Here is an 11,018-nt window from a genome sequence, read left to right as displayed (position 1 = left end):
GGGCGGGGTTGGGGCAGGTCTGGGGGCCGTGTGGGGTGCGTTCCCCGGGGCAGACGCTGGGGGAGCCCCAGGGTCGGGGGGAGCTGGGTCCGCCTGTCCATCTTCTGTCCATCCGTCCGTCCGATCCCCCGGCGCGGCGCAGCGGGCTGTGGGCGTGGCCAATAAGACAAACCACGCCCATTTCCCCGCCCACCGCCGGACACGGCCCCGCCCCAACCGTCGTCTCGCGGAGCGGCTCGCGCGCGGCGCAGCCAATCAGAGCCGCCCGTGGTTTTCAAACCGGCGGCGCGCGGGCGGCGGCAGAACCGGGCCGGGCCTGAGGGCGAGGCCGAGCCCGAGCCCAACCGGGCCTGTCCGCAGCCCAGACCGGCAGCCGGGCCGAGATTGAGAGCGACCGGAGCCGGAGTCGAGACCGAGATCAAGACCGGGACCGTTCCCGGGCCATGCACCGCGCCAAGACTCCCGCCGTGAGTGCGGGCCGGGACTGGGGCTCGGTTTGGATGTTCCGGTGGGGCGGCGGGGCCAGCCCCGGGGAGGGTACAGAGCGGGTGGCGGGTCCGGTGCGGCCCGCAGCGCTCCCGTTATCTCTATGCGTGTGTGCCTGGCGGTGGGGAGCTGCCGGTGCTGCCGCCGGTGACTCCCCGGTGTCCCCCAGGCGCAGAAGCGGCCCCGGCGCACCCCACTGCAGGAGCTGCAGCTGCAGCCGGGCGCCGACCGGACCAGCCTGACCCCCCTGCTCCGCCGGCTGCGGCTCAAGGTCGGTGTGCGGGGGATAACGAACGCGGCGGGGAACGGGGGAGGCTGCGGTGCGCCGGAACCGGGAATGTTGGGGCAGCAGGTGGTACCGGGGCAATGGGAGGACGGGAGTGTTTACCGGAGTGGGGGAAATGAGGAGACTGGAGCAAACGGCTGCGGGGTGCAGGGGGAAAGGGCAGGGCTGCCCTGACTCCCCTTTTCCCCTAAAATGTCCTGTAGGACCATGACTGCGCCACCCCAGTGTCCTGTGCCCGGGCCCCCCGCAGCAGTGTCACCGCAGTGCCTTGCACCCCAGGACGTCCCCGAAGTGCTACCCTGGCCCCCCCCAGCAGCGCCATCCCAGTGCCTTGCACCCCGGGGCCCCCCAGCAGCACCACTTTGGAGCCCCCCAAGACCTCCACCCGCGACCCCAGCACCTCGGAGCTCCTCAGGACTCCCACCCTTAAGGATGGTGCCTCTGAGGCCCCCAGCAATCCCACCCTTGTGCCTAGTGCCCTGGAGATCCCTAGCAGCACCAGCCCAGAGGCCCCTAGCAGCCCTATCCCAGTGCCCAGCATGACAGAGCTCCCTGATAACACCGTGCCCAGCACGACAGAGCTCCCTGACAACACCGTGCCAGCCCCTCTGTGCAGCTCCATCTCAGTGCCCCCCAGCAGCACCGTGCCAGCCTCTGTGTGCAGCTCCATCTCAGAGCCCTCCAGCAGCACCATGACAGCTGTGTGCAGCTCCATCTCAGAGTCCTCCAGCAGCACCACGCCAGCTGTGTGCAGCTCCATCCCAGAGCCCCCCAGCAGCACTGTGCCAGCCTCCGTGTGCAGCTCGATCCCAGTGTCCAGCACCACAGAGCTGCCCAGCAGCGTCATTCCAGTCCCCCTGTGCAGCGCAGTCCTTGGGCCCAGCATGCCAGAACCCCTCAGCAGCAGTGTGCCAGAACCCCTGTGCAGTTCCATACCAGTGCCCAGCACCTCAGAGCCCCCCAGCAGCACTGTGCCAGTCTCCGTGTGCAGCTCCATCCCAGTGCCCAGCACCCCAGAGGCCCCCAGCAGCACCGTGCCAGTCTCCGTGTGCAGCTCCATCCCAGTGCCCAGCACCCCAGAGCCCCTCAGCAGCACCATGCCAGCTGTGTGCAGCTCCATCTCAAAGCCCCTCAGCAGCACCGTGCCAGCCTCCGTGTGCAGCTCCATCCCAGTGCCCAGCACCTCAGAGCCCCCCAGCAGCACTGTGCCAGTCTCTGTGTGCAGCTCCATCCCAGTGCCCAGCACCCCAGAGCCCTCCAGCAGCACCATGCAAGATCCTCTGTGCAGCTCCATACCGGTGCCCAGCACCCCAGAGCCCCCCACCAGCATCATTCCACTCCCCCTGTGTAGCTCCATCCTAGGATCCAGAACCCCAGAGCATCCTGAGAACACCATGCCAGTCTCCCTGTGTAGCTCCACCCCAGTGCCCAGCACCCCAGAGTCCCCTGGCAGGACCACCCCAGGGCTCCCCACCATCATTAGCTCAGTGTCTCGCAACCCAAACTCTCCAGGCCACTCTGCTCTGCCCCACTGCAGCTTTGTGTCCCCTGGCAATGCCAGCACAGCCTCCTGCACCCCAGGGCCACCTGGCACCAGCTCCACCCCGCAGAAAGCTCCTTTCCACGGGTGGCGAGCGGCACCTCCAGACTTTTCCTGCAGCCTTGTGGCCTCTGAGGTCCCGTCTGTAGATGGAAGTGCTGGTCCTCTGCTTTGCCAAGGCACCCCACAGGGAGCCGAGTCCCCTGCCCCTGTCCCCCCAGAACAGAGCCGACCTGGCCTCTCTCCCATCGAGGCATGTGAGTTGGAGCCTGCTGGGTCAGAAACCACTGTCACCTCTGTCACATCACCCAAGTCCACCCTGGCTGCTGTATCCTGGATGTTGCCACTGGTGTGGCTAGAGAAGACCCTCAACACCTCGTTCCTGGTGGAATCCCTACAGCATGGCCTTCCCCTCCACAAACCACAGCAGGATGCCAGCAGCAGTGTTGCCCTTGTGCCCACTGCAGTCACCAGCACCAGCATAACCCCTGTGTCCACTATGGTCACTGGCACCAGCATGACTCCAGTGCCCACTGCAGGTGCTGGCATCAGCACGACCTCAGTGCCCACTGCAGTTGCTGGCACCAGCATGACTCCAGTGCCCACTGCAGGTGCTGGCATCAGCACGACCTCAGTGCCCACTGCAGTTGCTGGCACCAGCATGACTCCAGTGCCCACCACAGCCATTGGCACCAGCATGACCCCAGTGCCTACTGCAGCTGCTGGCACCAGCACGACCCCAGTGCCCACCACAGCCATTGGCACCAGCATGACCCCAGTGCCCACTATGGCCACGGGCACCAGCATGACCCCGGTGCTCTCCATGGCCACTGGCACCTTCATGACACCTCGGGACATGTGGGACAGGAGCATGAATACATCCAGGGGAAACCTCCCCTGTGCCAAGGACAGCGCTGCCGAAACAGACTCCCTGCTCTGGCAGTAAGTATGAGGACATACACCCCTGGATGAAGCCCTGGCTGTCCTTGCCCTAAGCCCTCTCTCTGTCCCTAGCTGTCCCCGGGAGCAGATGAAGACCCTGCCGCGGGCAGAGCTGGAGGGGCGGCTGGAGAGCACCCTCATCATCATCGAAGCCCTCTCGCTGCATCTGCGGGACTTGCAGCAGAACCAGCGGCTGCAGCCTGGTGTGGGGCTGGCTGAGAAGAGGGACGCGCTCACACAGACGGACATCACCCATCCTGAAGGGGTAAGAGTCCTCTCTGAGGCGATGCTACCCTGTCCCCACAGCCTCAGTGCTGTGACAGTGTCCTTGTGCCACTGGCAAGACGGTGACCCCGTCTGGGTTGGTGGAGCGGAAGTAAAGCAGGGCTGCTGCATCACGGCATCACGCGCCCGGTGCTGCATTATCACGCCTGGATCAACCCGCTGAGTCTGCTGGATTTGACCCCTCGTGGGGGGAAACATCCCTGGCACACGTGGAGGGACGATGGGAGGGATTGTGGCTGACAGCTCTTGCTGGCCCCAGGGTGGAGGTGGTCTGGTGCGAAGCCTTCTCCACCCTGGTGGATGCCTGTAGGAGGAGGAGATTTACCGGCAGTTCTTCCTTGAGCTGTGGAGGAGAATGGAGGCTCTACAGATGGAGCTGGGTGCCACTGGCACGGTGGCTATCACTGGCGATGAGTGTGCCAGGTCTCAGCCATGCAGGGCACATTCACATGCCCGGTGCTGCCCGTGCCAGCTGCTGTAACACCAGGGTCCTTGTCCCTTCCCCAGAGCTCCTGGAGCAGCCAGTGCTTCCTGTCCCAGGGCCTCGGGGGTGCCACCTTTCAGAGCTCGCAGGATGAGCAGGGAGCCCTTGCACAGGAGGTGAGCTCCCGCACATCCCTCTGGTTCCCGTGGGTTTTGGGAGACCTGTTGGCACACATAGCAGCTGTACCTGGTGCCTCATGGTGCTGTCCCCTCATGTCCCAGTGCCAGGCTGTGTCTGGGAGTGCTCCCAGCAAGCTGCAGAGCTGCCTGGAAGAATGGGATGCCATGAGGCAGCAAGTGGATGAAGCCCTACGAAACAAGGAGCAGGTAAAGGGGCAGCTGTTGTGGGGTCGAGGCAGTCTCAGCTGTCCTCATGCCTTTGGTAGGGCATCCTGCATCTCTATGCATCTCTGGGGATGAGGATCTTCCTGACATCCCAGGGGGAGAAAATCCCAATGTGGAAAGCAAGAAGTGCTGTGTGATGTAGCTTTCTGGATGTTTTTTTGGCACGGGCTGTGCCCCTCTGGGAGAAGGAGTCCTAGGCTTATGCAGGGAGGGCTCCTGGGAGTTTCCCCTTGTGCCACAGTGTGGCTGGAGCAGCATCCTTTCCCCTGCAGGAATCTCTCTTCCTGGAGGCTTTCTGTGCACAAGCCAGCACCCAGATCCATGCCAGTGACAACAGCCTGACCTCCCAGCAACAGCTGAGAACACTGCTGGCCCATGTCACCAACCTGCGGGTATTGAGTGGGGTACTACCCCACACCAGATCAGGGGCTGGAAGGGCATTCCCATGTCCTGAGCTTGGGGGATGCTCTGTGATGGGCCTGGGTGCACCAGAGGTTTCCTGGTGCTGCTGCTGGGGAGCTGCTGTAAATTCGGCCTCAGGGCTGCTGCTCGCCTCCCTTCATGGCCATGAAATGTGCCTTTTCCACCACGGCAGTGCTGACTCATCCCTCCTACCCTACAGACATCCCTGTCTGCCCAGGCTCAGTCTTTCCGGGAATTCTTAAATGGCATCCTTGAAAACCTGGACAAGGAAAGGAGAACCTTGGATGAGGAGGTGAGGGGTGTCCCGTGGGGGCTCAGCCCCTCACTGTCCTGCCAGTGCTCTGTACCCTGAGTGCCATGACCTGTCCCTGGTCACACAGCGGGGCAGTGCTGGAAGTACCACGTTGAGCTCTGCCTGTTGCTGTCTCCCTTCCCAGCGGGAGCAGGTGAGCGCCCTGGTGTCCCAGACCCATGCTGTGTTGGAGCGTGTGCCTGGCAAGCTGCAGAGCTGCATGGAGGAGCTGGCTGCTGCACAGGAACAAGCACAGCAGGCTCTTCAAGCCAAGGAGGAGGTACAGGGGTGCCCAGTGCTGTGAGATGTCTGAGGCACAGGGTGATTTGGGGCACCCCTTGGTGTGAGAACACCCTATGGGGAAGAGAACCCCAGAGCAAGCACTGTGTCCCCACAGGTGTCCTGCCAGCTGGAGAAGACCTTGGTGGCCCTGCAGGATGCACAGGCTCAGGTGGAGCAGCTGACAGTGTCCAACTTACGCCTGGGCAAAGGTAGGGGTGGGTGACATGGGAGCTGCCCCATTCCCACTGTCCCTGTCCCCCCAGCTGACAGCTCTGTCCCTTGCAGACCTGAGTGCTGTGATGATAAATCTGGCCAACGTGGAGCAGGAGAGGGATGCACTGCAGCAGGAGAACGAGAAGCAGTGGGAAGAAATGGCCCAGTGGGTTTGACCCTTGATGTCCTGAGCCTCTCCCCACCTCTGACCCCAAAACACAGCACCCCCTGATCCCACCCCATCCCTGCAGGCTGGCACAGGAGAGGAACACCGTGCAGCAGGAGTGCAAGGAGCTGTGCCAGGAGCTGCGGGAGGCCACCGAGTGCCGGGAGGTAGGAGCTGCCTGACCTTGCCCGCGCAGTCACACGCTGCAGCCCCCATCATGGCCTCTCTGGGAAAGCTGGCTGATAGCCAGCAGCGGGATTAGCCCTCCTACAGAGGGGGGATGAGCTTTTGAGGGCAGTTGACATCCCGCACGTAGCGCAGCTTTTCATCCTGCCCGGCAGGGATTCCCAGGGAGGGGGCTGGGCAGCTCTTGGAGACAATTTTCCCCTTCAGGCATGGAGCCATCCCCCCCAGCCTGTCCCATGTCCCCAGTAAACTGGTTTGTAGGGTTTGGTATGCTGAGATAAAGCTGGCCCTGACTGGAAACAGCACCCTGAGGCATGGGAGGGTCTCTGCTGGGGGTCCCAATGAGCTCCCTTATGTCTCTGTTTGGCTGCTCATGGCCGTGTCCCCCAACCCTCTTACAGTTCCTGGATCAGGAGAACCAAATGTGCCGCACACAGCTGCTGGAGGTGGAGGCCAGGCTGAACTCCACGCTGGCCACACTGCAGGATCGTGTCCTGCAGCACGAGGAGCTGATGGAGTCCCACCAACGCCTGCGGTACCGCCCCATTCACCACTCAAACCCCTCTATTTTTGGGAAATCAAGCCCTTTCTGGGGGCTCAGAGGGGACATTGTGACCATGGCCGTGGTCAGTGCTGCCCCAGCCAAGTGTGGTTGTCCAGGTGGGTGGGAGAGGCTGTGGGAAAGCCCAGCAGATCCCGTCTTGAGGGAAGCTCCCTAAATCTGTGGAATTAACACCATTGTTGGTTTATGGTGAGAGGCAGGCATGGGAAATATCCCCTTCCCACATCGAGGAGGGGAAATGCTGCTCCTGCTGAGGCTGATGCCATCCCACAGGGAAGGTCAGGCTGCTCTCAGCAAGGAGCTGAACAGCACCAAGGCCGAGCTCCTCAACTTGCAGACAAAGAGGAACAAAGTCTCTTGGTGCTCCACGGACATTGTGGAGAGCAGGATGCGGTTGCAGGAGCTCGCTGACTGCCTCAAGGCTGCTCTGGAAGAGCAGGTAGGAACCCTGTGCTGGGGACAAGGACAATGGTGTGGCCCAGGGGGGGTCACATACCCGCAGCTCTCCATGGCATGGCTTCAAGACCCTGTGCTTGCTGGGGCAGTCATGCACTCTGGTTCTCTGCTCTCCTTCCTCTCTGAAGGATGATGATGATGATGCTCCATCGAGAAGCAAAGCCTGGACCCCAGCCCCCCGCACCCCAGGCTGGCAGACACCACGCCGTGCCTGGACCCCAGCCTGCCGCACCCCGGCGTGCTGCACCCCACACCGTGCCAGCAGCTCCTTTGTGGGCAGTGTCCTGAAAGCTGTGGCAGGGAATGGTGAGCTGGCATGCCCTGTCTGGGTTTTGAGGGGTCCCAGGATGGGGTTTGCTCCCTGCCATGCTGGGGGATGTGCAGGACTGGGCACAGCTGCTGTCGTCTCCTCTTGCAGATGCCAATGAAACCACCAGAAGTGGGAGTGCATTTGCCAAGGAGAAACTTGTATCCACACCAAAGCAAATAGGTATTGGGGCTGTCATTCTGTCTGGAACCCTGCTCTGAAGCTGCAGGGCTGCGGTGCAGAGGCATGAGCAGGCAGGCCTTCCTCTCTGTGCCCTGAGGCTGATGTTTCCTCTGTGATGCTCACAATGCTCTTTCCTGCCTGCAGATCCTGAGGATGCTCTGCTGGAGAGCGTGAAGGAGCTGAGATCTGTGGTCTCCAACCTCGCCATGCTGAGCTGCCGCATCCAAGATCTGGAGCAGAGCGAGTTCAGGGCACTGCAGACAGAGATGTGAGTTCAGCGGGGGCTCATGTTGAGGGTTGGGCAGGGGCATCACTCTTCTGGGCATGGCCTTTTCTGCCTCTCGCCCCAGTACTGGATTAGAGCTCTCCTGCCATGGCTAGACAGGCTTTTTCCAGCTGGCTGGGCTGTACCAGTGGGATGCCCAGGAGGGGTTTTGGTGCTGTGCTCAGCTGTGACGCCCACCTCCTCACCACCACTGTCCCCTTTCCCAGCTCTGACCTGCAGCTCCGCCTGGAGACAGTGACAGCTGAGAGCCAGGAGAAGGTGGATGCCCAGGCTGCCACCATCGCCAAGCTGAACAAGGTGCTGAGGACCAAGCTTGAGGTGAGCCAGAAGTGGGCCAGCACTCACCCCAGGGCAGAGCCAAACTGGGACGGGCGCTGATCTAGGACACAGAGAAATCTGGTGATGCCCCATGGGTGCTCCTGGCTTGTCTGACCTCCTCAAACATGAGAAAAACCCGCTCCAGGGTGCTTGGGCTGGCCAGGGCTGGGCACTGCCTGACCATGCTTCTTCCTCTGTGGCAGAATGAGAAGGAGCTGCAGGACGTGGTGAAACAGCAGGAAGAGAAGATGTTGCAACTCATCGACAAGAGTGGGGAAGTCATGGTGGGTGATGGGGGCATGGGTGGGCAGCACCCCGGGGGGCTGCCGGCCACAGGACCCCTGTCAGCATCTCCTCTTCCCCTGTAGAGGCTGAGGGCAGAGGTCTCCCAGCTGAAGCGCTCGCTCCAGCATGCAGAGACTGAGGCCAAGGTGCTGTGGGAGGAGATGCAGGGCAAGGAGCACCAGGTGGACACTGCCAACATCCAGGAGCGGGTTGTGCTGCGGCGGGAGGTGAGGCTGGGAGCTGCAGGGCTGAGGGCTCCTGTCACCCCACCATGGACACAGAGATCTCTTCAGACCTCGCTCCTCACACCCTGCCCCCCTCTCCAGAAATTTCCCCCACAGGGATCTCAGCCGGGCTTTTCTCCTTTTGCAGGTGGATAAACTGCGGCTGCTGCTCCTGGATAAAGAGGATGAGAATCTGCGGCTCTCTGACAAGTACCTGCAGCAGGTATGGGGAGCCCCAAGGACTGCCCTGGCTCCAGTCATAGAATCACAATGGTTTGGGTTGGAAGCGACCATAAAGATCATCTAGTTCCAACACTCCTGACATGGGCAGAGGTCCCCTCTCCCTTCTGGGTTGGCTCCTGCCTGAGCTTGGAGCAGAGTCCTGACAGGCATCTCCCACCACTGTAGGTCCGAGGGCTGGAGGTGAAGCTCCATCAAACTCAGAAGGTTATGAAAACCCATGAGGAGATGCAGGAGAAGATGAAAGAGGTGAGATTCACAGTTCGTTGCTCACCCTTGCTGTGACTACACCACCACTAACCCAAACACTGTTGCTGCTGCTGTCCCCAGGTCCTGTCAGCTGTCCCTGAGGAGGCTCTGGGCTGCCAGGAGCTCCAGAGCCTGCTGCGCTACCTGGGCCTGAAGCCAGCCAGCAAGGAAGCTGCTGAGCCGCTATAGCCTGTAGCCTGAAACCTTTCCTGTTGTTAATGTTGTAATTATTTATTGAATAAAGTTGTGTTGGCTTTTACCCCGCCTGGTGTGTGCATTCAGGAAGCTCCTGGTGCTGTGGGTGGGGACAACTTGTCCAGCCTGTGCCGGTTGCTCCTGTTCCGTCACGGGGCTGTGGGCACAGCTCCCTGCCACCCCAGGGCCTCTCCTTCTTGGCGGGGGACACGTCTCCCCCTCTGCCTGCCTCAATAAGAGTGCTTTCTCTCACTAAGAGACTGCGTTCCCCAGGCTCCCACCCTGTGGCCCCGGCAGCAGCCCGAGCCAGCTTCCCTCCCCTGCTCCCCGCTCCTCCTCCTGCCCTAGATTCCCTCTGTGCCCCTCTCTGCAGGGAATTGTCTGGATTCTGCACCCCATCATGGGGCTGTGGCCACGCGCCTGTTGCGTGGAATTGTTCCAGAGGTTGGATCTTGCACCCTAGGGCAGGGATGGTTCCAGAGGTTAGATCCTGCACCCCTAGCACACGCCTGTTGCACGGGGCTGCTTCCCCCTCCCAGCCTGGCTCCAGCACGCAGCATCCCATGGCTCAGCCAGCACTGGGAGCTCTGCCAGCTCCTGTTCCCAACCCCCTTTGGTCCCCGCGGCTGCACGAAGCGGGGACTCCCTTAGGGGCTCCCCAGCTCCCAGCACAGCTCCAATCTCACCTCCCTCCTTCCCTGCTGGGGCAGCTCCTGTGGGATCCCCCTCCCGGTGTTCCTGACCCCAAGGATGCTCCCCACCGCCATGGGGACCACGCGGCACCTCCCTCCCACGAGCCCAAAATAGCAGCGCTCCAACAAGTGCTCTGGTTTTTAATGGCCTCTTTCTCCTGCCCAAGGGGGTGGAAATCACCTTCCCCTGCCCTCTGCCACAGCCCTGCTGCTCTGTGCAGGGCGGGTGCCGTGACGCCGGGCGCTGGCACCGATTTCTCCGGGAAATGGAGGTGTTTGGGGCTGTGCCTCCCTGGCCTGGGTGCGTGGGTGGGGAAGCAGCACTCGCTGCTCCCTGGCCTTGCCTGCCTCCTTGCTCTGTGACCCCGCGGGGTCGGGTACAGCCCCCCAAAGTGTGAGGCCGGCACTGGGGGCCCCTGGCTCTGGGATGCAGCGAGATGTGCTCCCTTCCCTGGATTAGGGCCACACGGGGTGGCTGAGCCTCCTTTTACGGCGGGATTCAGCGCAGCGGGGCCCTGGCAGCCATCCCGTGGGGCGAGTGGGGACACTGGTATTGTCCCTGTGCTGGCTGCGGGTGGTTTTTCAGGGGGGTTGGTCTCCTGTGAGTGCCCCCACCCTGTCCTGGAGGGTCTGGAGCTCAGTGCTGCTGGGGCTTGGCCCTGGTCACAGAGGTCACCGAGCTGGGGTATTCTGCACAGTAACAGTGACCCCAGCCGGGGGGTGGGACAGGGGGTCCCTGGCCCAAAGGTGGCGAGGGGAAAGTCTCTGTTCCTAGCTGGTAGTGGAAATATGGGGGCACAGCCTGGGGGTGGCATGGTGGGGTCACTGTCCCCTTGGACACTGGCAATAGGGGGACACAGCAGGGTCCCCAGCAGCAGCAAGAGGGTGACAGAGGAGGTCCCTGCCCATAACAAGGAGGGCTGGTGGGACAGAGGGGTCTCCAGCAGCACCTGGAGATGGCACAGTGGAATGCCTGTGTGGCATGGGGGGCCCTGCCCATGGCTAGGGGTGACTCAGCTGTGTCCCTGGGCAGTGGCAGGGGGAGCACTGCGGGGTCCCCATCACCGGCAAGCTGTTGCAAAGGGGTGATAC

At 62.2% G+C, this 11,018-nt stretch overlaps 1 protein-coding gene across 4 annotated transcripts; it reads left to right on the top strand.

Annotated features, from left to right (window-relative positions):
- The first annotated feature begins 218 nt into the window (after positions 1–218).
- Positions 219–9,298, top strand: SPAG5 (sperm associated antigen 5). 4 transcript variants are annotated; one of them, XM_085078266.1, is made up of 24 exons: positions 222–467; positions 656–757; positions 976–1,394; positions 1,848–3,254; positions 3,327–3,519; positions 4,047–4,139; positions 4,245–4,349; positions 4,640–4,759; positions 4,990–5,082; positions 5,228–5,362; positions 5,480–5,573; positions 5,650–5,743; positions 5,829–5,910; positions 6,331–6,464; positions 6,765–6,930; positions 7,076–7,253; positions 7,366–7,437; positions 7,582–7,705; positions 7,930–8,041; positions 8,245–8,325; positions 8,410–8,553; positions 8,699–8,773; positions 8,959–9,039; positions 9,121–9,298. In XM_085078266.1, exons 1-24 carry the CDS (start codon positions 444–446, stop codon positions 9,226–9,228), a joined length of 4,236 nt encoding a protein of 1,411 aa, XP_084934392.1. In that variant the 5' UTR covers positions 222–443; the 3' UTR covers positions 9,229–9,298. The 4 variants fall into 4 exon arrangements, with proteins under 4 accessions (XP_084934391.1, XP_084934390.1, XP_084934389.1 ...); XM_085078263.1 differs by having other exon boundaries at positions 220–467; positions 976–3,254; XM_085078265.1 differs by lacking the exon at positions 4,245–4,349 and having other exon boundaries at positions 219–467; positions 976–3,254.
- The last annotated feature ends 1,720 nt before the right edge of the window (positions 9,299–11,018 follow it).

Source organism: Lichenostomus cassidix, chromosome 19, assembly GCF_008360975.1.
Source record: "Lichenostomus cassidix isolate B80296 chromosome 19, HeHo_3.0, whole genome shotgun sequence".
Taxonomy (NCBI): Eukaryota; Metazoa; Chordata; class Aves; order Passeriformes; family Meliphagidae; genus Lichenostomus; species Lichenostomus cassidix.
Note: the sequence above shows the minus strand (reverse complement) of the source record. Positions and strands in the feature narration are given on the sequence as shown.

Bases quoted from the DNA above. Each gene is read 5' to 3' on its own strand.
- SPAG5 (XM_085078263.1), top strand. From the start codon at position 444: ATGCACCGCGCCAAGACTCCCGCC. The intron at 8,042-8,244 runs GTGAGCCAGAAG...CCTCTGTGGCAG, and splicing joins TGCTGAGGACCAAGCTTGAG to AATGAGAAGGAGCTGCAGGA. The intron at 9,040-9,120 runs GTGAGATTCACA...TGCTGTCCCCAG, and splicing joins TGCAGGAGAAGATGAAAGAG to GTCCTGTCAGCTGTCCCTGA.